Source organism: Misgurnus anguillicaudatus, chromosome 3, assembly GCF_027580225.2.
Source record: "Misgurnus anguillicaudatus chromosome 3, ASM2758022v2, whole genome shotgun sequence".
Taxonomy (NCBI): Eukaryota; Metazoa; Chordata; class Actinopteri; order Cypriniformes; family Cobitidae; genus Misgurnus; species Misgurnus anguillicaudatus.
The window spans coordinates 29657808-29685242 of NC_073339.2; the positions used below are offsets into that span (position 1 = coordinate 29657808).

At 36.9% G+C, this 27435-nt stretch overlaps 1 protein-coding gene across 7 annotated transcripts in view; it reads right to left on the minus strand.

Moving 5' to 3' along the window:
- The window catches only part of prom1b (prominin 1 b), a 40682-nt gene extending 14046 nt beyond the window's left edge, over positions 1–26636 (minus strand). For 2 of the 7 annotated variants that reach the window (XM_055205382.2, XM_055205381.2), the window contains exons 1-10: positions 26048–26635; positions 17825–17886; positions 17430–17456; positions 17025–17230; positions 7992–8112; positions 7825–7888; positions 6987–7076; positions 5527–5744; positions 2088–2162; positions 1931–1994 (exon numbers count right to left, since the gene is read on the minus strand). In XM_055205382.2, coding sequence (XP_055061357.2) covers positions 1931–1994; positions 2088–2162; positions 5527–5744; positions 6987–7076; positions 7825–7888; positions 7992–8112; positions 17025–17230; positions 17430–17456; positions 17825–17886; positions 26048–26282 — 1162 coding nt within the window. In that variant the 5' untranslated portion in view covers positions 26283–26635. Of the gene's footprint in view, positions 1–1930; positions 1995–2087; positions 2163–5526; positions 5745–6986; positions 7077–7824; positions 7889–7991; positions 8113–17024; positions 17231–17429; positions 17457–17824; positions 17887–26047 lie in introns of all 7 variants that reach the window. The other 5 variants (XM_055205383.2, XM_055205386.2, XM_055205387.2 and 2 more) reach the window with 3 other exon arrangements.
- Between the last annotated feature and the right edge of the window lie 799 nt (positions 26637–27435).

The window sequence follows — 27435 nt, forward strand, 5'->3', positions numbered from 1 at the left end:
TTTTTAAATGAAGGGTTTTTTAATGAACGGAAAACAAAATCCAAACACACACGGGCCAGTATGAAAAAGTGCTTGCTGTGATAACTTGCAGTGAGTCTGTTAAAGCGCCATGGAGGAATGTTGTTCCCCTCATCTTTGCAGAATTGTTGTAATTCAGGCACATTGGAGGGTTTTCAAACGTGAACCGCCTTTTTAAGGTCATGCCAATAGGATTGAGGTCAGGACTTTGACTAGGCCACTTCAAAGTCTTCATTTTGTTTTTCTTCAGCCATTCAGAGGTGGACTTGCTGGTGTGTTTTGGATCATTGTCCTGCTGCAGAACCCAAGCTCGCTTCAGCTTGAGGTCACAAATAGATTGCCGGACATTGTTCTTCGGGATTTTTTGGTAGAAAGCAGAAGTTGAGTAGAAAGTAGTTGAGTCATGATCGATGACATTAACTGAGGCAAGTGAGGCCTGCAGTTCTGTGGATGTTGTTGTGGGGTCTTTTGTGACCTCTTGGATGAGTCGTTGCTCTTGGGTAAATTTGGGTCGGTCGGCCGGCCACAACCTCCACTGTTCCGTGTTTTGCCATTTGTGTATAATGGCTCTCACTTTAGAAATGGCTTTATAACCTTTTCCAGACTGACAGGTCTCAATTACTTTCTTTCTCATTTGTTCCTGAATTTCTTTAAATCTCAACATGATGTGTAGCTTTTAAGGATATTTTGGTCTACTTCACTTTGTCAGGCAGGTCCTATTGAAGTGATTTCATGATTCGAACAAGTGTGACAGTAATCAGGCCTGGGTGTGGCTTTTTCACACAGGGCCATGTGGGTTTGGATTTTGTTTTCCCTTCATAATAAAAAAACTGCATGTTGTGTTTACTTGTGCTATCCCTGATCAACATTCACATTTGTTTCATGATCTAACAAACATGCAAAGTGTAACACCAAAGTGTGATGAACGTGCAAAGAAATAAAAATCAGGACGGGGCCAACACTTTCTCACACCACTGTAGTTCAAACAGTATTACGGTACGTGTGGCTAGCAATTGCAATATCAGAGGCTTACAGTGACTCCCAGCGAACACATGGACATGGTTAAAAGTGTCATTTATTACTATTAACATGAGCGTGTCTAAAAGTGTACATCTGTGGTTAAATCTTAATGTGACATAAGGGGACACAAGTACTTACTGGGTAGAGCTGGATTTTTTTAAAAAGACAGACAGGTTTCCATATGCATAGATAAAGAATCGAAAAGCAGAAGAAAAAGTTTAGTGGTTACAAGTGATTTTTGTTTCTTCTAGTTTGTCAAAACAAGAAAAAACAGAATACTAAGAACAGAATACGATTAGGCCTAATATTCAATAATATGGATAATAAATAAAAGTCTGAACCAAAACCTTATGATGAAGTCATAACTGTTAAAGCAACACTATGTAGTTTTTTTACCTTTAAATAATGTCTCTAAAATTATTTCAGTGATAGAACAACTCTTAACTGGACAAATTGTACGGTTGCTGCAACCTGAGATTTATAGGGATTATAGGCTTATCATTATAGTTGCGCCACCTGTACTGATGTGACATAGTCGTAAACGTGATACAAACAAACATTGGAGCATATCTATGATCAAATGTTTTTTTGTTGATATTTTTCACTGCTAAAAAAATATAAGATAGTTTGTGAACTTGTGATGCTGTTAGTGACAATTCTCTCTGGTCAGTAAGTGATCTGCAGTGTTTACATTAAAATGAGTATTAGATTAGCAATATGCTATACTCAACAGTTTCTTGTGTAAAAACAGCGTTTGGCACTCACAAAAATGAAGTTCCACATTAAAAAAAGGTTTTGTGATAGTTAGGATGTTGATGTACACAGTAGGTTATGGAACAGAGCTAGAATGATATCGAAACAAAACAACACATGGGTTAAATTAAGAGCTTACCCGCCACAATTTCTTTTGTCTGTTCGGTGACCATCCTTGGTGTGTCATTGAAGGAAGAGTAGCCCTGAAGAGATCAACGAAAGCAGGAAGTGAAAACAGTGACAATATATTATGCTGGACTTACAATAAGTGCGTGATGTAGACAGACTCATCTGACCTTCTGTACAATATTGCTGAGATCTGTTTGAAGCACAGCTTCCAGATTAGCCAACTGGGCCCCAACATCTGGCACCTGTTGAACAAAACACAGGAGTCACAACTGATCAATAAATTGTACTTCCACACATTTCTCACTAGTGGCAGACATTAGCAAAAAATTACGTAAAATACAGACTGATTGTCTCATTACAGGACACGTAGCTGCCTCATTAAGACTGAAATGTAAAACACAGCATAGATTTGGTTTTAACATTGGGGTGCAGTGTAAACTTTACATTTTCATTAATCATTAACAAGACTAATATTGGGAAGGTTTCTGTCCATACTAGTTTTGATTATTGGGAAGGGTTTCTTCCCCCATCCTCCCAGAACCTTCACCCTTGGTTGGACCACTCAAAAGAGGAATATTTATAAATGAAGAGTTTGGTTCAAAACACAATAAATACATTTTGACTTATTTGGGAAAGTGACAAAATGAAAACCACTATTTTCTGTTACAAACTTTTACATAACATCTTTAGGTTATAATAATATTAATAATTCTAATTAATAGGTCTTCCCCCTTGCTTAACAAAAGATGGTACCAAAATAGCAGATAAATCCCAAATGCTTAACTGCTTTAATAGTCATTTTATTGCATCTGGGTCTCAAATTATTAATCATATTACTGGAAATTCTGAATTCCTTAAGGCAGAGCATAATCTATGGACAACAGAGTTCGTTTTTAATCACATACATTGTTCCGATGTTTGCTCTGCATTAAAAGACCTAGATGTAAATAAATCATCAGGTCCTGATCTTATTGAACCAGTGTTTTTAAAATTAGCAGCTGATATTATTTCTCCACCATTGACGCATTTGTTTAATCTTTCTTTAACAACGAACAAAATTCCACAGATCTGGAAGTCTGCATTTGTGGTTCCTTTGTTGAAAGGGGGCGACTTAACTTTATTAGATAATTACAGACCAATTTCAAAGCTTTGTATTATTCAAAGCTTTTGGAAAGATTTATTAGTGACCAACTAACAGAGTATTTACAGACCCATAAACTCCTGACTAATAACCAATTAGGATTCCGCAAAAATCATAGCACTATTACGGCTGTCCTAAAAGTTTTAAACTACCTTGTAGGGTCCTTAGATGATAAACAACATTGTGCTTGCCTTTTCATTGACTTATCTAAAGTGTTCGATATGGTGGACCATGACTTATTGTTAGATAGACTCAGAAGTGTTGAATTGTCAGACAGTGTAGTTTCGTGGTTTATTTCGTACTTAAAGGGAAGAACCCAATGTGTGCAGGTGCAAGGAATCAAATCTGATTTAAAGGACGTGGTTAAGGGAGTTCCACAAGGATCTGTTTTAGGGCCATTATTATTCACTATATACATAAATTGTCTTGATTTTAAAATTGGAACAGCAAGGTTTCACTTTTATGCAGACGATACTGTGATCTACTGCTCCGCTCCGACAAAACAAGAAGCTATAAGAGATTTACAATCAGTATTCGACATTATCCAGTCAAGGTTTTCTATTTTAAAGTTGGTTTTAAATGTCGAGAAAACAAAATTCATGTGGCTTTCCAACTCTAGGAAATGTTTAGATAGTTCTATGGTTCTTCGAACTTTACAAGGAAACTTAATTTCATTAGTTTCAGAGTACAAATATTTGGGCATTATAATTGACGATACATTAAAATTTAATTCACACATTAATTATTTGAAACAAAAACTAAAGAAGAAACTAGGATTTTATTTTAGAAATAAGTCTTGCTTTTCATTTAGCGCTAGGAAGACACTTGTAACTGCAACTTTTTTGCCAATCCTTGATTATGGCGATGTAGTGTACCAGCATGCTTCCTCTCATATTCTTGCCTCCTTAGACGCTGTGTATCATGGTGCTCTAAGATTTGTTACGAACTGTAAATTCTCTACACACCATTGTGCATTATATGATAGAGTTTCCTGGTCTTCTCTTGCTGTACGAAGGAAAACGCACTGGTATTTACTGATATACAAAGCGATTTTGGGTCTTTTACCATCTTATCTCAGTGATATGCTTAAGCAAAAAGTTGCAGGTAACTACTCATTGCGCTCACAGTCTTTTCACAGTCTGCATGTACCCCGAGCCAGAACTAATCTGGGTAAAACTGCTTTTAATTACGCTGCACCTTCAGACTGGAATACACTTCAAATGACATTGAGGCTGAACCATTTGATTTCTCTCAGCAATTTTAAAACACTTATACATGCATTCCAGAAAGATTCAACGACCTGCAAATGTTTTTGAGATTGTATTTTAATGCTAGTTTATTGTGTGTTGTACTGTTTTACTGTTATATGTGTGTATGACATATTGGGCTGCCTATCTTGGCCAGGACACTCCTGCAAAAGAGATTTTAATCTCAGTGAGGTCCTCTCCTGGTTAAATAAAGGTATTATTAATTCAAAGATTTATTATAGAATGCAATAAATCCTTTATTTTTCAAAATGCTATAAATCTATTGAATCAATATGTAAATGTGCATTCATCTTTGCCATGTTTTATTCATTTAGTTGACTAGTGATATACACTGATTAAAAAAATAAACATTAATGGCATTAATGAAAACACTTACTTTGTCATATTAAGAACACTGTCATTACTGCTGTCATCCTTGGGACGTCATCGATTAAGTTTTTTGACAGCAATCAGCTGTAAAATATTTTGGTCCTGCTCGATTTTCGTTGACTTCAAGTAAAATAATGAAAAGTTTTTCATTAAATCCCCTGGGGTCAATGTGTTAGCATGACAGAAGCTTGATGCTGTTGTGTTAGAACAAGCAACAGCCGTCATTTTTCCTTCGCCTGAGTGGCTTACGTTACTTCCTCGCCACAGAAAATCACCACACGTTTATCAATGCCATCAAAAGTATTATTTTGTTTCTGTTTGTTTGTTGATCACAAAGTACAAAGTAGATGAGGAAAACTAGGATTCCGTGTGTATTCAACGTGCCGCCATTGTTGTTTACAATGTGTGGAATGGTGCGCTGTAATTTGTTAAGCAGATTTATTGCATTCTGCAGAGAAGGAGGACTGGCGTTTATCGCGTTTTGGGAAAAAGGGAGAAAAGATGACAGAATAACACGGCGGATATCAGATTTTGCGTAAAATTAAGAATTTACTTTTAAATACTGACCTGATACAATACTGATTTTGGTGGTAACTAATTTTTTAAAATGCCATTTGTCGTGTTTTGGAACCAAACTCTTCAAATATAGATAAATTCTCATAATCTAATCCTGAGATTAGGAGCATCAAAGTTTGAATCAAAGTCAATATTAAAGATATCAAGGTTATATTTTCACAGAATATAAACTGGGCCTTTAGAAGACATCTTATTGAGACTATAAACACACATGTACAAGAATGCATAGGTGTACGTGTGTAGTAGTGTTACCCCATGAAAATTTGCGCTGAGAGCGAGCTGGCCGAGGGTTCCACGGATGGTGTTGCAAGTGTGTGTTACGTCTCCATTGGAACAGGCCGGGTCACTCAGTGTGTTTGATAGAGAGGCGCGTTCAGATTGAAGAGAGTTCTGGAGTTTGCCGGTCCCTTCCTGCAGGGTCTCCAGTGATGTTGACACAGTCTCCAGTGCTTCCTTAGCCTCTCGCATGGCTGTACACAATATAGCATGTTCATTATCACACTTTCATATGCAGATGATACACTGGTAGTACACTCTTAGAACGGATGTGTTAAAAACAACACAGTCAGTGTTATTTTATGGACAACACACTTAATGCGTTGTCCCAAAATACACACATCTCTGTGTTATTATTGGAAAAACACATTTTGTGTTACTTTAAACACTATTATAACACAAAATCAACACAATGACACATAATGTGCCTAAATGACACATAATTTGTTAAAAGCATGACACAAAAACTGATCACAAAACAGCCATATCGACCTCAGAACCTTGACAAGAGGTGGACAGGAACATTTATACTGACACGCTCTCACTCGCATTTACATTTCTGTTCTCTGCCTATGATACCAGGACTTGTATTGTATCTAAAGTACCTCAGAGAAAATGTCAGGTTGAACCACAGGTTCTCTTTCTAGCATAAAACACACATTCTGTGGCACACACAGAGTACACACAGAGTATCAATACAGTACACAACAAAACACAACTGCTGATATCAACAATATATTAAACAATATACTGCAAAATTCATAATCTTAATTAGTATTTTTCCCATTCAAAAATTGTGTGAGATAATAAATATAATAAAAAATAAAAACATTTGAAATTTTCTCCACAGGCAAACTGTATTTTCTTGTTTCAAGCACAAACCTCTCTTTTTTCCTAGGTTTATATTGAAACAACAAAATACAGTTTGCTAATTGAGTAAGAAATATGAACATTAATATTACAATATTGTTTGTATTAAGTAAGTCTTATTATCTTGCACAATTTGGCTTATCAAGTACATGCACTGTATCTTCTTTAGGAGATGTTATTTTTATTGAAAAACGATGAAAATACTGATTAAGAAAATGATTTTTTGCAGTACAACAGCACTTAAAACAAGTCACACAATGTCTATTCTCACAGAATACGGGGGAACTGACTTTTACCTTTAATAGCACCTTCCACTTTAACTTTTTGAAATAAAGATGAACAAATTATAAGTATAATATTGGTGTTAATGTGTGTTCAAATAGATGTACATGGACAAGAGAGCAAGTCAGAGAAAGAAACAACAGAAAGGGGAGATATATAAAAATATGCCATTATTTACGTGTTTGATCCCAAGAAACACATGGATGGATATATTATTTCTATTTATTTTTTATTATGACTCAATGAACTGTGACTTTTCGGCATGTGTGGTGACATTTTTGTACCTCCTGTCATACGAAGAGCATTATCTAATGCTGGTACGACTTCTCTCTCCAGCTGGTTATGAACACGTCCACCAAGGAGAGTTCCAATATCTAATACACCAAATTAAAAATGAATTAATTATCAAATGCAGCTCCAGCATAGCTGATACACTGCAAAAAATGACTTTCTTACTTAGTATTTTTGTCTTGTTTTCAGTAAAAATATCTAAAAATTCTTAAATTAAGATGTATTTTCTTGATAAGCAAGATGACCAAGCAAAAAAGGTCTAGTTTTTAGACAAAAAATATGAAGTAAATTAGTGCTTAAAACAAGCAAAAAAAATCTGCCAATGGAATAAGAACATTTTTCTTGAAATAAGTTTACTTTTTCATAAACACTTATTTCAAGAAAAATTTTCTTATTCCATTTGCAGATTTGTTTGCTTGTTTTTTTAAGCACAAATTCGCTTAAACTGTATTTTTTTTACTAAAAACTAGACTTATTTCCCTAGATCATTTTGCTTATCAAGAAAATACATCTTAAAAGCGGAGTCCACGATGTTTGAAAAACGCTTTGGAAAAGGAGACGGGCCGACTACCAAAACACACTTATAGCCAATCAGCAGTAAGGAGCATGTCTACTAACCGACATCCTTGCCGGGTTTGTATGTGTGGGGCGGGTCTATCAACAGAAGGTCCAGATTCTATTGGGGTAGGGGCGTGTTTGTTTAGGTGATTTCAAATATCAACATTGGCTTTCAAACATCGTGGACAAAAATACTAAGTAAGTAAGAAAGTAAGTAAGAAAAGTCATTTTTGCAGTGTATAAAACAGAGAAGAATAAACAAAAAACACTTACTGTCTAAGTCTGACAGCACTTTGTTCTTGGCTGTTGTGTACTGTGCAGCAATATAGTCTATTTGCTATAAAATAAAGGATTAAAGAAGCAACGGTTTATCAGATTTAGCTTGTGTGTGTATTACAGTAAGTGGAGTGTATATGTGCAGTTTTGTGTGAATTGCTTACAGCTGGTGTGTAGTTGGCAAATGATTTCAGGTCTCTTATGTTGGTGCTGATGAGGCGTCTGGTGCTCTTGATCTGAGAAGTGATGTTCTGGTTTGCTGTGTAGGCGACTGCCACCCCCGCTCTGTCAAACCAGATGATACACAGAAGTAAACTGATGGACAGGTATGCCTATAATACATGGACTGTATGTAATGTATGACTGGTCATATATACCACATCTGAGAAAACAACATCTGCAGTAGCAACAGACGACCACAGTGTGGTACTGTGGTTATGCTACAGTGCATACAGTTGTAGACAAAAATAATCACACCCTTGGTAAATATGAACAAAGAAAGCTGTGAAAATAAATGTTTCTCATTTTGAGCTTTAATTTTAATTAAATTATTGATAAAACATTGATAAAAAATATTTGAAAGTGCGTGGAAATCACTTTTTTTCTTAAATAGATGTTCGCCACAATTATTGCCCTCCCTTCATTTAATATCTTTGCTACCTCCATTTGTTGCTGCTCTCACTGTAAAACAAATGCAGCATGAAGTTAAAACATCTTTTTGTCTTTAAGTTTTGGCTTGGAAAAAGTTGACATAACTTATAAAATCAAGTTGAAATTGTTTACAAAAATATATGCTGGTTTGACAAAAATGCTCTGTATATTTTACAGTGATGCCACTTTCTACTTTGTGTAGCTCAACAATCTTTTGCTGAACATAGTCTTTGGATTTACCCATTGTGATAAATCATGGGATTTGGGCTTTGTGTTATTTACTTTATATTCATTCCACTGCAAGACAGGAAGTCATGACTAGAAACCCTAGAAAATTTGTATATCAATGGGAATATACTAATTTTTAGGGGTGCCAATAATTGTGTCCAGTGTGTATTATGAAAAAATATAAAAATATATTTATTTAATAATGTAACCCCCCCCCCCCCATTTTAATTGTTTTACTTCAATAAAACATATTTTTGTGATTTTTTTATATTCTAAGTCTAAACATAGGTTCGAGAGGAGCTTAAACATTTAGGCCTGTCAACTATCATTATGGGTGTACACTCACCTAAAGGATTATTAGGAACACCATACTAATACTGTGTTTGACCCCCCTTTCGCCTTCAGAACTGCTTTAATTCTATGTGGCATTGATTCAACAAGGTGCTGAAAGCATTCTTTAGAAATGTTGATAGGATAGCATCTTGCAGTTGAGGGAGATTGATGCACATTCAGGGCACGAAGTTCCTGTTCCACCACATCCCAAAGATGCTCTATTGGGTTGAGATCTGGTGACTGTGGGGGCCATTTTAGTACAGTGAACTCATTGTCATATTCAAGAAACCAATTTGAAATGATTCGAGCTTTGTGACATGGTTCATTATCCTGCTGGAAGTAGCCATCCGAGGATGGGTACATGGTGGTCATAAAGGGATGGACATGGTCAGAAACAATGCTTAGGTAGGCTGTCGCATTTAAACAATGCCCAATTGGCACTAAGGGGCCTAAAGTGTGCTAAGAAAACATCCCCCACACCATTACACCACCACCACCAGCCTGCACAGTGGTAACAAGCCATGATGGATCCATGTTCTCATTCTGGTTACGCCAAATTCTGACTCTACCATCTGAATGTCTCAACAGAAATCGAGACTCATCAGACCAGGCAACATTTTTCCCGACTTCAACTGTCCAATTTTGGTGAGCTTGTGCAAATTGTAGCCTCTTTTTCCTATTTGTAGTAGAGATGAGTGGTACCCGGTGGGGTCTTCTGCAGTTGTAGCCCATCCGCCTCAAGGTTGTGCGTGTTGTGGCTTCACAAATGCTTTAGTGCATACCTCGGTTGTAACGAGTGGTTATTTCAGTCAAAGTTGCTCTTCTATCAGCTTGAATCAGTCGGCCCATTCTCCTCTGACCTCTAGCATCAACAAGGCAGGACTGCCGCATACTGGATGTTTTTCCCATTTCACACCATTCTTTGTAAACCCTAGAAATGGTTGTACGTGAAAATCCCAGTAACTGAGCAGATTGTGAAATACTCAGACCGGCCTGTCTGGCACCAACAACCATGCCACACTCAAAATTGCTTAAATTACCTTTCTTTCCCATTCTGACATTCAGTTTGGAGTTCAGGAGATTGTCTTGACCAGGACCACACCCCTAAATGCACTGAAGCAACTGCCATGTGATTGGTTGATTAGATCATTGCATTAATGAGAAATTGAACAGGTGTTCCTAATAATCATTTAGGTAAGTGTATATAAGGCAGCCTTCAGGCCTCCGGGTCAAGCTGCAATTTTTCCGGCATCCCTTCCCCATCTCCTCCACTGCTCTCTTTCTTCCTCTGTGCAGTTCTGTTGCAGGGGATTGAAGTTGGGGCTCGGGCCCCATCCTTAGGTTTGCTCTCTCTGAAGGTTCAGAGCTCAGCTGCAGAGCTCCCTTCAAGGACAGCAAGCCACGTTCGTTTACCATTAATCATTAAGATCTTAATGCGCTTGAGAACTACTGAATTAAAGCACAAAAGAAGAAACATTGTACTGTAGATTTATTTTCATGGCTTTCTGTGCTCATATTTACCAAGGGTGCTAATATTTCATTCTTCTGCAGCCATGTTACAGACGCAAAGTCCTTGATTATTATCTGACTAGAAAATCGCAACTTTTAATTTTCTGTCGGCCTTAATACACAAAGTAGCTACAGAAGAGTCAAGTTTTAAATAGGAAAAATATCAAAACTCTGTGGTTATTTTTAGCGCAATGCTAATGGTCTAATCAGATTCAATGGATTATGCTAAGCTATGCTAAAAGCGGTAGCGCCAGACCCGGACATCAGCTGAATAGATTCCAAAAAGGTAAAAATCAAATGTTTAACTCTAGAGAGCTGAAAAATGAGCATATTTTCAAAAAAAGTAGTGTCCCTTTAAGGTTTTGGGGTTTGTCTAGTTGGCACGGCTCAGTGTTGACCCTGCTGGTCAATGAATGTAACTGCTGTTATGGACCCAAGGGGGAGGGCTTTCCCAGGTGGGTTCCTCTCATGAATTCTACCTCTTATTTCTAAACATCTTAAAAAGTTTTTAATATCATTGCTGTCTTTGGTTTGCTTCATAAGGGGTTGCAGCACACAATTTTTTCCTCATTCTTCTTTTTCTGTAAGGCTGCAAGGAAACGTAAAAAGCCAGTCAAAATAGACAATTAGGACAGTCCATATTTAATGTTTTTGTCGTGATATCAGATTGACAAATTAGTATTGTTAGCACCAAGTTGAATCTTAAAGAATAACTCGCGCACAAATTAACTAGTTATGGTTTTGTTTTGGCTGTACAGCTGTGTAAAATAAACAGATTACCAGACTTACATACAACATCCACCATGTTGGCTATTTACTCAGGTGCAAATAAACCACGATAAACACCTTTCTTTGTGCTGGCTCACAATTCTCCACTATTTAATTTGCTTTCATTATTTTTTGTTATTACTGATAACAGTTTACTTATTGATTGGTGCACACATACATATTAAATTATGTGATCTGATTATTCCAAGGCAAAACTCTTTCCCTCAAATTCTCATTTTGCATCCCCACAATATTTTCATTTTCTCTATCTCCTTCCCCTTCTCTCTCTCTTTCTCTCTCTCTCTCTCTCTCTCTCTCTCTCTCTCTCTCTTTATCCCAAAAAGATTTAATAAAGGTGAAATGTGATTCACAAAGAAAGCCACAGAGAGAGCAAAAGAAACAAGTGATGAAAGAAACAGCAGTTTGCACATGTTCTCTGCTTCCAAACCTCATCCTGAACAATTACGGTGAACCTCTCATTGAAAGTCCATCAAGACACTCACTGTAGTGTCTCTGGCTCACAAACGCTCATTGTGACCTAAGAAACTGCTGTCAGCACTGTCTCAGAAAGAAAAAATAGAAGTAGCAAGAGCGGGACAATAAAGAGGGGGAAAGGGTATAGAAATAAAGAGGGGACTTTCTCTTCTGACAGACTCAGGGCTATCAGTGTCACATGTGTTGAATGTGTCTGTGTGTGTGTCATTCTAGACTACCACAGGTGCCCACCATACTCTCCAGGAAACCTTCTACTGAGTACAAAAATCTGTAACACTTTATCATAAGGGTCCATTAATTCATCAAAATGAATTAATACCTTAATTAATTCTTGTTTAAATATGAACTTATGATGAGTTAAGGCATGTACTAATCATAAACGAATAAAGAGACAACATTAACTAAAACATCACAACATTATTTCATTATTTATACATTAAAGGGATAGTTCACCCACAATTTTGTCAAAATTCTGATGATGGCAACCATGGGCGGAGCTAGGGGGTGGCTTCTGGGGCTCAAGCCCCGAATGTTTTGTCACAGTGAATTAAAACTTTGAAAAAAAACTTGCTTATTACAAATATACCTTTTTATAGATGGATATACGATTTATTTTTTTAAGATATCAGAAGTAAGAAGGTGATAATAGTTACTTAGGCAGCTTGTTTTGTCTGTATGCATTTCTCTGAAATTCGCAATGATTCACATCAGAAATACATTGACAGTTATAAAGATGAATCCTTAATCTTTTACATTAAAATATCTTTATGTGTGATAATTGTCAATGCAAATAGGGAGAGAGAAGGGTGAGGAGAGAGAGCAAGGACAGGGAGAGAGAGAGCTTCCATAAGCAGGTGATGATGAGTAAACATGAGTAAATAGAACGATCAAACGTTTATCCAAATTCCATAATTACATCAATTTGATTCAGAATTACGTACAACACTGTTTATATCTTTTTGGAGTCAGATATGAAGTTGCGTAACGTTCAAACGTCATTGGTAAGCGCCGGAAAAGACCGAACGCGCGACGATCCTTCTGCCATGATGTTTGGTTACCGTCGTTGGGCCAAACGGATGGATATATATTTTATTTTTCCCCTTACATAACCAATTTTCACAATGACACTTAAACTTCTCTTATCCAAAAATAGGGTGAGATAGGATTCAAAAAAATGTAATAGGATTAAAAAAAATGTACTTTATTAAGCTGTCGTAAATGGAGAAAAATTATTAGCAGGGGACCATTATTTGATACCCCTAGATTCGGGCTAAGCCCCTAATGTCTACAATGTCTGGCTCCGCCCCTGATGGCAACCACACAGTTGATGGTACCCAATGACTTCCTGTTTTTCCTACTATGGAAGTCAATGGGTACCGTCAACTGTGCAGTTACCATTATTTGTGACCCTTGACCACAAATCCAATTTTTTGCAATTTAAATTTATACATGATCTGAAAGCTAAATGAATAACCATTGATGTATAGTTAGTTATAGGTCAGACAATATTTGGCCGTAATATAACTATTTGACAGTATGGAATCTGAGGATGCAAACATCTAAATATTGAGAAAATCTCATTTAAAGTTGTCGAAATTAAGTCCTTAGCAATTGCATCCACTCACAAAAATAAAGTGTGATATATTTACGGTAGAAAATGTAAACAAAACATCTTCATGGAACGTGATCTTAACATAATATCCTAATGATTTTTGGCAACAAAAATCAATAATTTTATCTCATACAATATATTGTTGGCTATTGCTACAAATATTCCCATGCTACTTATGACTGGTTTTGTGGTCCAGGTCTTTATTTGTGTTCAACACAATAAAGAAACTCATAAAGGTTTAGAACTATAAGGGGAAGTAAATAATGACAACATTTTCATTTTTGGGTGAACTATCCTTTTTTTACTAATAACCAACAAACATGTCATTTTGTATTTAATGATGACTCTTCATTAGTTTATGATTAGTACCAATTACCCATTATAAAGTGTAACCCATAAAGCATCTGAATTCAGATGTTTTTATTTATTTATTATCTCTTATTTTATATCACAGCAATAATTTACCCATATACTGTAGAGGTTTGGACCAACATAGCTTACAATAATCCATTTCTCTTGATCCATTTCTTTTGTACATGTGTCTGCAGATCATGCTTTAGTTTAGCTCATTAGGAACTCCTTTACAACATATAAATTGATTGAAATTTGCATTAGGCTCTCTGTACTAGGGGTGGGAATCGCTTGGACCCTCATGAATCGATTCTTAGGGTCCCTATTCGGTTCAGAATCGATTCTTGACGTACTAATTTGCATATCTGTGACGTCATTACGTAACATTTGCTCTCAAAGCCAGGCTAGTGTTTGCGCTTTTGCTAGTCTCTAAACTGTCATATAATGTACTTTAATGCAACTAAGTGATCAATAATGTCATTCTTATTTACATATATGTTTTGTTTCTGTTGTAAAACATTAAAACCAGTAAAACATGGTAATTAAACGTGACATCTAGCTTCATCATTAACGTTACACACAGTGATTGGCAGTATTACTGTACACTGTAAAAAAAGTCCGTAAAAATTTCAATGGTATTGCAGCTGGGTTGCCGGTAATTTACCGTAGATTTACATTTATGTTATTTACTGGCAAGAGTTTGTTCAAAGTTAAATAAATTTTAAAAATTAAAGGCAGAATAGGCAGGAATCATCCAAAAAAACTCCTCTACAAATTTGTCCAAACTGACCCCATATATCAATACACAAGTAAAATGTAAGTACTCTGAAAAAGAGAGTACAAAAATCGAGTGTCCGTATACCTCTCAGCACTGTCCCAAACACAGCCAACTTTTCCATTCACTCCACCCCCTCCCTTCTGGGTTTCTTCTTAAGCCACGCCCCCAAAACACATGAACGCGCGAATTACCTCAGACAAGCGGAGAGGAAGGAGCGCGGTGCATGTAATAACATCAAGTCACAAACACATGTAATAATACACCTAACTTTATCACTAGGAATATAAACAGATGGCTTTTATAAACGGATGGCTTTTAGTACTCACTATTAAGCCAGTGTTTTGCGTGGAAGAGTTTCTGTGATGAAAGCATTGTTGACTCTGACGAGGACTACACTCCTCAGACAATACCGCTACCGCATCATCGACTCGAGGAAAAGCCACGCGATAGTTCCTCTCGTTTGATTGCTTCATTTATTCCTTTTTGCCTTCGCTGACTGGATATGCAGGTACTGTAAGATGTGAATGCAGTTTCTGTGAGTCGTTAGTGCTATTTCTCTGCTGTACTATTGCTCTTCCTATTATTGCCTCGTGCACGTTCAAATCAATCGGGTGTGCGCATGTCTGGGCAGATCCCATAGCAGCGGGTGGAGCCATGGTCGCGAGAGAGAGTGATATTTGAGCAAGCTAATCATATGTTTCGTCCCGGATGGAAATAATTAACTGTGTTTAACACAGTCGTGAGAGGTCTACAGACACTCGAGTTTTATACTCTCTTTTTTAGAGTACTTACATTTTAATTATGCATTTGTATATAAAGACAGTTTAGACAAACTTGTAAAAAAGTTTTTTAGATAAATCCTGCCTACCCTGCCTTTAACAAGTCTTTATCTTTACAGAGTAGAGCTATACAATGGCAGCCTCATGCGAAGCATTTTGGAAATCATAATCAGCCTTTTTCTGTTTTTTGCTTCAGATTTTGTTTCCCAGAATGCTTTGCTTGATGCTGTTGTTTTAGTTTTACTCTGTAAAGACAAAGACTTGTAAATGTTTAATGTTCATTTAACTGAACTTATTTAACAAAATGTTGCCAGTAAATAACATAAATTTAAATCTACGGTAAATTACCGGCAACTCAGCTGCAATTTCTACGGATTTTTTTTACAGTGTATTTATCTAATGCAGCGCACCCAGCGTCTGGATAACAAACTTTGTTCATATTTTTACAAAAGTATATTCATGTTCTTATATCTAAACAGTCAGTGAATGGTTTAGGGAAACGTTAGCACAGTCAGAAGAGTCATTAAATTAAATGCGCTGTTTCTCCCTGCTATTCACTGAACAGAGAAAAGACAGAGAAAGACCATCCCAAAGTGAATTTTGTTTTCTTGCAGTTTAGAATAAGTCAAACAGGGCTGTTCTAGATTTTATTTCTTTCTCTTCTTCTCGTGTAAGCTCCGCTGTATGTGCTCGTGCAGTGCGCGCTCCCCTGGTTGAGTTCCGCCTTTTGGTTCTGATAACGTCACGTTATTATTTTGTAAACTAATATTTAAGAATCAATTCTTGACATTTGTTAATCGATTTAGAATCGGCCACGTCCGAATCTATTTTTTTGTCCCACCCCTACTCTTTAAGGCAGCCTTCTCAACAATTTTTGGTGCATGGCCCAATTTAAGGCTTCCCCATCCCATTTCAGAATTAAGCTATACAACTTCACATCTCACGGGTGTGACTTTACGTTCTCATGAGTAACTACAGACTCTAAAATGGTTTATTTGATTACTTTTTCACGAGTTCGCATTAACAATCAATAGGAAATGAGATAAAGTATATTTGGTGTGCTGTCCGAGGAGAGGGCTCCGAGCTCAGAATTTTAACCCGAACCCAGAGTACCGTACTCCCTCCTCTTTAACTGGGATAAATGAAACTAGATGAGAGTGTGAGGTCATGGGCTGAAGGAGGGATGCTGCAGTAAATCTGTCACGGGACAGAGGTGAGGGACTGCTATTTATAGGCACCTCTTAGCGCTGATTAGTTGGATCACATGACCATTCTCCTCCGGAACTTAGTTAAATAAACTTCATATTGTGAATAATAAATCATTGTGATTAATTGTAATTATTATCAACATTTTTGTTAATATGTACACATGTATAAATATACTGTGTATAACACATTTCTCCGGATAATGAGAGGTCTTTTTTAGGGTTCTGTGTCTTTTAAAGCAGTTCAGATAGAAAAAATTGTGTCTGTAGACCCCAGCATTTTACATTTACAAAAATTTTTTACTTAACTAAGCTACAGTGTGTAAGTCTTGTCAAAAGCGAAATATCACACACTTGCAATCGTTCTTATTGTATAGTTTGATTATAGCTGTGGTTCCCTATGGTTAATGTCCAGTACAGCAGCCCTCTTGTGTGATTGTTTACACATTATAGTATCAGACACACATTCAAGAGTGAGGAAGACTCACGCGAGGAAGATGGAGGTAGCGATCAGTGTGGCTGTGTAGAAGCCTCGCTGACAGTCTGCGTTCTTCTTGTGTCTTTGATGCATCTCACCCCCACAGTTCTCACAGCAGCGACACACACAGAAACACAGACCAACTATCGGCACCAACAACACAAACAACAGCCCCACTACTGCCAAGACTATGAATCCAACCTCATAGTAGATAGCCTGGGGAAAAGGGGAAAGAGAAATAACTTTGCTTTAATCACAATTTATACTTAAGTACTACAATTACTATTATTACTAGTAAAAAAAAAATGAGAAACATAACTGGAAAAATGTAAATAATAACAACATGTGAGCATGAAATGAAGGGCAGGAACAGTAAGTCATTACAAAAGTCATTATTTTGAAAAACTAGTAGTACCTGTAGCAACAATACAACATTTTCGGGCTGCTTTGCCATAGTTGATGAGACATCATTAGTGTAGATGACAAAAGAGAACAGAAAGAACATGAAGAGAAAGAAAGAACTGATATTAGCGCATCTTATCACACATGTTTTACAACACACATCTCTCTACAGAACCACAGGACCAGATCTGCTCTACCTGGATTGGTGGTGCGTATTTCAGTTTTTACTGTAAAGTGGAGGAATGTTCTTAGTTCCTCTGTATTTTACTACATAGTTTACTTCTATAGTAAACAGTGTCTCACTGTCCACAAGATACGCACTGACACAAAACTAAATGAAAACTAGAGGCACTACAAAATACAACTTAATAATCACTTCCTATGACAATTAAACAAGTACACACACACCTTCTTGAAGTCCTCCAGTTTGATTCCTCCTTTGTTCTGCTGGATAACTGTAACAATGAGATCTGTAACAACAAATTCCTATCAGATTACTTAAAAAAAAATGTCGATTCTACTGCTGTGTGCATATTTTTTCACTAGAATCTCTTAATGAATTGACTGATACATTTACATTTAGGATTGGCTGTTTGGTTTTTGACATAGTAGAGTACTGAACATTAGCATAGTTTTTGCTAACAGTGTGTTTATGTGTTTGTGTGCACATGCTGTGGCAGTATTCATGTACTGTCATGCAACAACAACAACAACAGCAGCCTGTTTAATCACAGACATGTGTAAAGCAGTGCAAATGTCTGGTGAAACAGCATGTTAACAGTCTCGTGTTCTGTGTTAATGCATCTGGAACCATCTGCTAAGCCTACATTTCTGTGTTATACACACGTGTGTGTGATGTCTGTGTGTTTTAGTTATACTTTATATTAATATTCTATAGGCTCTAAACTGACACAAATGTCAATACCAAATGGTAAGCTAGTCTAGTCTAAAACTTAAAGTATATAGTAATGGTAAATGGTAAAAGTCTAGCCTCTGTACCTCTGCATATCTCTACATATTTTTGGGTTAATTTCAACCCAGCTGCTGGGCTCGTCCCTTTTTGAAAATAACTCACCATTTTAAGTGTGTGTTTATCTATTTTCAGGTTTCTGTCCATATGTTTGTGCATAACTATATTTATTCATTACACAGACTGATAGATTTCAAATGTTTATTTCTTTTAATTTTGATGAATATAACTGACAACTAAGGAACAATTTAGTATCTCAGAAAATTTGAATATAGAGGCTATGCATTGACGTCACTTTTCCGCGTGACCACGCTGGAGCACGCCCTGTTCAGTGGCAAACGTTCAACGAAATAGCGGTTGCTGCGAAAATGCCAGTAAAACTGACTATTTTCAGCTTAAATTGAATTTATTTTGACTTGATAGCAAAGGTGGACAATACTTAGTAACATTAGTTACATTTCCAAGCATCTGTGCTTTATTAGGGTGTTTGTATTGGGATAAAATTTACTTCACTACATTCTAAAGCATAGAATCATACTGTGTATTCTTTAATATTGCATATTAAAATTTATTTAAAACCTAATTACATTAAAATTGTGTAATTTTACTTGAGTAAAAGTACGTTAATGTACTTAAATATTAAACGTAAAACAAAAACTTGTATTTATGAAATGTAATAAAGTAAAAAGTATTATAATATGCTATGGAATGTATGTTTTCCAAAGAAAACACGAATAAAATACAAATACTTGAAAAAATACTTTAAAGGAACAGTATGTAGGATTGTGGCCAAAACTGGTATTGCAATCACAAAACTTGTGGCTAAAACTGGTACTGCAATCACACAACTGGTGGCCAATACACAAAATGACAACATAAACATCAGTTGAGGGCTGCAACTCCACTTTTTAAATGACAATATCCTGGCCATAACACTGTTGTCAGTGATATAAGTATTTGAAATGAAAATGATTTCTTAATGTCTAGTGACATATCAGGGCCATTTTATGATTAATTGATATACATTTCTTACATACTGTTCCTTTAAAGTAGAAAGTAAAACCTCTGCTTGATAGTGACCCTTGCAACTTATCAACCCAGCTGTGGTCTGTGGACGTTGGCATGAACGATCAATTTACTTCTCCTTTCTGTGGTTTTTGGCAGTCTGTAAAACGAGCTCCGAAATCTTGTTAATCTGTTAGTACAGTCTATCGCACAACAGCTGTTTCCCATTTAGACGCGTTTTCCCCCTGTTTTCGCTGATTTCACACTGTACACCCATTCTGACGCTCGGTCTTTTGCCACTCAGTTGGCATAACCGCAGTCACTTTCGCCGAAAGTGACGTCATGTGCATACCCTCTATTGTGAAATGTTTCAATTTTGATGATACCTGGTGCCACACTCTAATCAGCTAATTAACTCAAACACCTACAAAGGCCTTTAAGTGGTCTCTCATGCTGCGTCTGAAACAGCCTACTTCTATACTATAGAGTACGCGAAAAGCAGTAGGCGAGGCGAGTAGAATGTCCGAATACATAGTATTCGAAAAACAGTATGCGAAAAGTACCCTGATGACCTACTACTTCCGGTTAGATTTTGCAGTGTGCATACGATGGACACTTCACTATCCCATGATGCCCCGAGAGAGGAGTTATCCAACGAAGAAGACAACGCATCGCGGCTGTTTTCCCGCTGGAATGACATGACGTGATGACGACATATGTCACGTGATGTAGCAACATGGCGGATGTAGTACGCCAGAAATCTCATTCATACTACCAGGATTCATACTATACAGTACCTACTGTTTTAACAGCAAGTTAGTAGGTACTTCATCTCATTCAGTACCTACTGTACAGTATGCAGTTTCAGACGCAGCCTTAGTCTAGTTCTGTAGGCTACACAATCATGGGGAAGACTTGACAGTTGTCCAAAAGACGACATTGACACCTTGTACAAGGAGGGCAAGACACAAAAGAGGCTGGCTGTTTACAGAGCTCTGTGTCCAAGCACTATAATAGAGAGGCAATGGGAAGGAAAAGATGTGGTAGGAAAAAGTGTACAAGCAATTGGGATAACTGCAACCTGGAGAGGATTGTGAAACAAAACCCATTCAAAATTGTGGGGGAGATTCACAAAGAGTGGAAGGCAGTTGGAGTCAGTGCTTCAAGAACCACTACGCAAAGACATATGCAGGACATGGGTTTCGGCTGTTGCATTCCTTGTGTCAACCATCAGCTACACTCACACATAAAACTCAAAAACATATCTGTCAGGTGAGTTTAGCTGATGTTTCTGTAGCTAACTTGGTGGAGTGTTCTGTTAGCAGCATTAAGGCCATGTGTTCGAATCCCAGAGAACACATATGCTGATAAAAAGTATAACTTGAACTGTAAAGTCATTTTGGATAAGTTGTCTGCCAAATGCGTAAATGTACAGAATTAAACAACAATAGTCAATATCATGGGCGTAAATTTCTCCTTACAGTAGGAGGGACAATAAACATAAAATTCTCCAGACCAATTTTTAAAGGAGGCACAATGCTTTTGAAGATGTTTACAATTAATCCACCAATGAAATTTAAACTATCTATTGCCCAATCTGCATCTTATTAGAATTAATATGTCCCAAATCATAGTATGTTTAAATGAGTATCCATAAAGTTCCTGGATGGTCTGCTGTTTTAGGTGAAAAGTTGAAGTGTAGATCAATGGACACTCAGGCCCTGTCCCAAATGGCGCACTTTATGTGGACCTTCGGTCTCGTGGCCTTAAATTGTGCGTGCTGGCTTAGTGTACGTGTCCGTAGGGTGTCCCATCTGTCATTTTTACGCTCCAAAGTGTGCTCATCAGAGCCCCCTTGCACCCTTGTTGCGGTCTTCGGCCAAGCTCGCACTGCTCTGGCTTTATGCACTATACCTTCCCAGAAGTCCTTGCTAAAGAGCAATCAGACGACGGATGGGAGAAGTTTACACTAAGGGGCAACTTCTCTTCCTATTTCTGGTGTGACGGTCGAGTCTGTCCCAAAATACGACTCCGGTGCAGCCTCCTGGACTCACTCGTGTCAAGGGTCACTATAGTCTGCACTACATGATGTCGTCAAAGTCCGGAGTGTGCCATTTGGGACAGGGCCTCAAACAGCTGATATCACGAGTTACACTGTGTTCTCCAAAGAGGCTCTAGTATCTCTCAATCATGTGAATCTTACTCATGCAACCCTAATGATGCTTTTCTTGTGAATAATTGATCTTCAGATGTTTAAGCAAATAAGTATGATACAAGAAATTTTACTGAGGGGCAATTTTCACTTGATTGTATTACGGTTTTATCTATCCACCTGTTTCTTGACGTAAATGTGGGCGCTGCCATCTTTGAGCTTTCCTGTTTATGACTTCCGGTGAGCCACTAAACTAATGGTAGTCTTTTGCGAAGGACACAAGTGTGCCGTTTTGACTGGCTGTTTAATGTTTATTATGAAATCAAAACCGACATAATTTGTGCAGTTAGGGGTTGCCATAATAGCTAATACAAACGCAGTAAATCACTACAAAACATTTGTTTTAACACAGAACTGAATGTGTATGTGGCGCACATGCAATCATAATCTGTATTAATACATCCAGTAAAAGCTTTCATAGAAACTGCCAGTAAACAATAAATACAATAATTGTTTAAAATCAACTAATATTATGCTGATAAAAATATGCTGATTTAGCTGATTTATTTATTCTGATACTATATATTATAAAATGTGATTACAGTACAGAATATATACGACATAATATGCTTAGATAATGTTCATAATAGTTTGTAATGTGTTTGAGTGTACTTTTGTTATGTTTTAAATGAAAAAGCAAATACTTTAAAAAGTAAGCTCATGTCTCCACCTAGTGCGTAAGAAGCAATGTAATAATATTTTCATAAAACGAAAACAATACTCAATACATGGAGAAGTTTAATATGTTTATTATGGTTGGTTCAAATAACTTACAATGTGTTGAATGAGAAAGATAGTGCCGACTGTGTCGGACCGCGTGAAGCTCGACGTGTCGCCATAAACAAGTCCATTTAAAATTGCCATTTAAAAAAAACTTCACACCAGAGGGACAGTTGTGACATTTTAAACCAGCCCCTGAAAAGGTTAAAAACACGAAGTCTTGGTAAATTCCATGTACAAACACTCAACTGACTTTCCCTTTGTAAAGATACTGGTAACGTTATGTCTCTGTGCTTTTATATTTGCTCATTAAAGACCCGTCACTTCCGATCAACAACACGAAATGATTGAATATAACCTCATATTTCAAGCCACTTCTTAATTTTCTCCTCACTGGTTCATACATGGCATGTGTAAGTTAGTAAATATTAACTGTTTAAATCATGTTTTATGCGTGCTCCCACTACACTATTTTCTACCGGCTGGCTATTGAACCAGACGTCTTGGACCGGAAAGGAAATACATCACATCACTTCCGCGTTCGAGAAAAAGGTGGATACCCATGTAAAACCATATTAAAACATGCCCACTTTATATCTATGGAATGTAAATTAATTTTAGTACTGTTTATTGTAAATGCAAATTATTCAGGCTGTTATAACCTGGATTGTGGATGAACAAGTTGGTTAAGACTCTTTATGTGTTTTGTACACACCGAACACATTTACATTTGTGCATCTCTGACTCCTTAAAGCAACACTATGTAGTTTTTCAACCTTTAAATAATGTCTCTTAACTGGACAAATTCTACTGCTGCAGCAACCTGAGCAGCCTCCTAGCTGCTACAAGCACACTTTGAAAGTCGAGGTGCAGGGTAGGAAACACAGCCCCGCCCCTCCCCCTGCCTGCAGAAGAGTGTCTGATACCAGGCACTGTTGCACTTTTCAACCACATGGGGGAGCCGTAAGTCAATTTTACATTTAAACTACATAGTGTTGCTTTAAGTTCTATTATTTTCTATTATTTGTAGCTCTATTCTGCCCTACAAAGGCTAAGTGCAGTAACAATGCAAACACTAAAACTGAGAAAAATGTCCTTAAAGTTTTTAACACCAGCCAGTCAAACATGTTACTTCAATTTTGGCACACACGTTTCTCTGAAATGGGACAAAATTAAACCAGGAGACTTTGTTACAAGCCCATTTCAACCCTTAACTCAATTTTGACCAAATGCGTAGTACTGCGCATTGGCTTTGTAGGGCAGTATTGTTAAACCAATAAAATAAAATAAAATAATTCTAAAATAAAAAATTCTCTGTGATTAATGAAACACTTACACAAGAATATAAACATACGCCCAAAGCACCTTACATGAACGGATAAGCTTATTTACTGTTACTGAACTAAATTTAGCAGTCTTCTTAACACACTTTACAGGAAGATCAACAAAATAGTATTAACATCACATGATCCTACAGTAAAAAATAGTACACAAATAGTTCCTTAACTACAGGTCACAAATACTTGGCAAACCAAACAAACAAAATTAAAAAATTTAAAAGTTTTCGAGACCAAATACAAGCTATCCGTATTGTAGTAACACAGTGGGCTGAATTTATGTAATGTGACCAGTTGAATGATTTTTACGTGGTGGGAAAACTGAATTTAACTCATTTATTGGATAATTCTTGGATGTCTTAAAACATTACATTAATTACAAAAAACATTTCCTTTAAATATTCAGCACCACTAACCTCACACTAACAACCGGAATGAATCATTCTTCTTCAGATGATTCATACACTGCATAAGGCCAGCCAATGAGATTGCAGATAAGGCAGTTCTTGTCTTTTTTGGAATATGCTATATATGATGCCCATTAACAATAAACGATCTTTTAATAAGTCTTGTGTCTTGTGAGGTTCAGACTGGTTATTTTGTGTGTATGTTCATGCATGTGACAGTGAGAGAGAAAATAAGAGAAATAGCATGAGAGAACAAGAGAGGGTATCACTGGTTAAAATGGCATATGGTTAATCCTATTACAGGGGTCTTTCTGTTGGACAAGTTAAGTGGTCTCTCTCTAATGCTTTCCTTCCTCCTTTTCCCCATTCTTTCACCAAAACCCCCATTTCTCTCTAGTATTTAATCCTTACCCACTCTCTCTTCTTTCCTCACATAACTCACGTTTCTTTCTTATCACAGTGTATTCAGATACTACATGAATGATGGTGAAAAGCATTTCGGCCCTCTTTGACAGCAACACAGTATGATATTATATGAGTCTGTAGTATGTCTATGACAGATATACATTAGCCACTGACTAACAGAAAAAGCACTTCACATATACCACACGGAGACAATGACAAACAAAGTGGGTCATATGGGTGTTGATCTCCCTGCCTTTTAATTACAGTGCATTTTTAATCCAGCGATCAGTGATATTAAGCTTTATCTATGCAGGGAGTCCCTTCAGATTAAACAGACATGTGTATACATACATCCCTCTATTGTTTCATCTGTTTACTCCACTCATCTCAGACAGAATTAACGAGACAAGATTAACCTCCATTATGTTTTTCTATTGGTTCATTCATACAATCCCCTCATCTATCCATACAGTCTTTTAACTGTGCACAAGCTGTTTTAAAAGCTGTGATCTGGAAGAAGAGTTATCCATCTGAAGACAGAGAGAACGCAACAATAAAGTGGTCTTCAACATGATCTGATTGTGTACATGTGAATATGTATGTGGCTGGGTACATGTTACTGATATATAATCCAATAATCCAACCCTGCCTCAGAAATTTCAATAAGATCAGGAGTTAAAGTACTCTATACTATAACGTTTTAGTACAGGGATGTAATTTGTTTCGCTACTGCATAAACATTCATGTTAATAGTGTCCTAGTTAAGATAGTAATGTTTATTATTTAAAAAATCAAAGACGTAAAATGAGTGGTGTAAACATGCAGAATGGTTGTGTTTGGGTTGGCGCTTACAGTATATTACATGTACCTGTTGAGCATATGGCACTGAGATTATCAGATTACCTGATTGGACAGGTGACTCATCGGTGAGCAGATCGGCTAATTGGTTAGGCAGCAGGGATTTAACAGTGCAATCCTATTCTACTCAAAACACACAGTTACCAGCGCTCCCCTTTACTCAACATACTGACCTCACAGAATCCCACCTGCTAACAACCTGACCTTAGATAAAGATACAAATAGTCTTGGGGGGCAGCCCTTTGATGTAAAATACATGCTTTAATGTATTGGTTTTACAATGGTCTGTATTATATTGCACATAAAGTCTCTTTAGTACCTCACTGTTAATAACTACGCCTTACTGTTTAAACGTCTGAATATTTATACATCTGCATGTTCTTCCCAGCAATGTAGAAAACCATTTCTGGTTTCTCAAAGAAACTTTAACTCAAAGGTTCTTAAAACAAACCATATACGCCACAGGTCCTGAAAGCTTAGACAACTATTAATTATTATGACCTAACCCCCAACCACTATTGGGTATTTTATAAAAACAAATATAACGTTATTTCATGTCACAATATTTTAATGTTTCACAAGCTTACAAATAAATCTGAGGACACCTATGCCAAGGCAACTCTACTTTCAAAACTCTGTAACCAACTTGCCATTTAAATAGCCTACAACGTGTGTAGATAGTGTAGGGAACTTCTTTTTAAGGAACTTTATTCTTACCTTTTGGAAAAGGATTGGGTTGAACCACGTACAGAAACGCGTGGACCATGTGGAAAAGTAAACCGATGGGACCCGGTTCATAATACGCGTGCGTTTCGTACACCACCGATGGCACGAACCCGAAGTCCAGCTTTTGCACCGGCGCTCTGAGCATCGCGCTCCGCCCGTGGGTTTCGCTGCTCGTGAGACCCCAACACATAACCAGCGCGAGCCCCACTCTCCACCACATATCCATCAGTCGGTGACACGAAACTTGTAGGCTACTAATAATGGAAAGGGGCAGCTTAAGTAAAAGGAAAGTGAATTTCTCTGTAATGCTTTTTAGTCCTCGACATCAAAATTAAAAATTAGACAAAAATTAAACTGTGAGCATGAAAAGAAAAATGAGCAAAAAAGAAAAAATAATCCCAGCTGATGTTTTACTCCCGGGTTTCTATTGAGGGCATGGTAAAAACAACACTCCAGGACTGGTTTGCTAAGATCAGTATTGTCCGCGGTTTTTCTGACCTGCGCCCCCCGCTGCGTGCACACGACAGATGCGACCTCTTCTATCCGCTGGTACGCGCTGTGTCTCCGTGCACGCGCATTGGATCAGTCTTGCGGGAAATTATCGAGCGGACTAAGCTGAAGTAGCCTAAATTTACTGTCATTCTTTGGAGATTAAGCTATCACCTCTCAAAAGTTTTGACATACCCATTATAATTTTCCATATTTTACAATCATACCAGTCATATTAACTATATTTTATAACATTATAAATAAAATAAAATGTAGGTACGGTTGAATGTAGGCTACTGTAGTTCGCTTTGGCTAAAAAATAAATAACGAAAGCATAAATGAAAATTTACATTGTAAAGCAAAAGAAAGTAAACGTAAGTTGTAAACTTCTCTAAAAGATCTCTCTGTGGGCCATACCATCTAGATCTTATTTTTATACAAAAAGTTCACTTGATTATTACTGTAAATGGCAAAGAATAATAGGATATTGATATTTTTTACTAACACACTAAAAATAGAGCAAAAAATAAACACATAATGTGCCAGAGACCTCTGCACTGTTACATTTATTAGTAATTTTATTTACTTTATAAATAATTGTATTATTTTTACTACGGACAATTTATGGTAGGCTATCAATCTTTTAATATAAGAATCAACTACGCTGTAAAAAAATTGCTGTAATTATGCAGCTGGTTGCCAGTAACTTACTGTAGAAGATATAGATAATGACTTAAAATGTTTCATGTTCATTTAACTTTAAACAAACTGTTGCCAGAAAATAACATAAATGTAAAATCTACGGTAAGTTACTGGCAGCTAGTTGCCAGTAATACCCAGTAATACTGTAATTTCTACAGAATTTTTTACAGTGTAGTAATCACAATTGA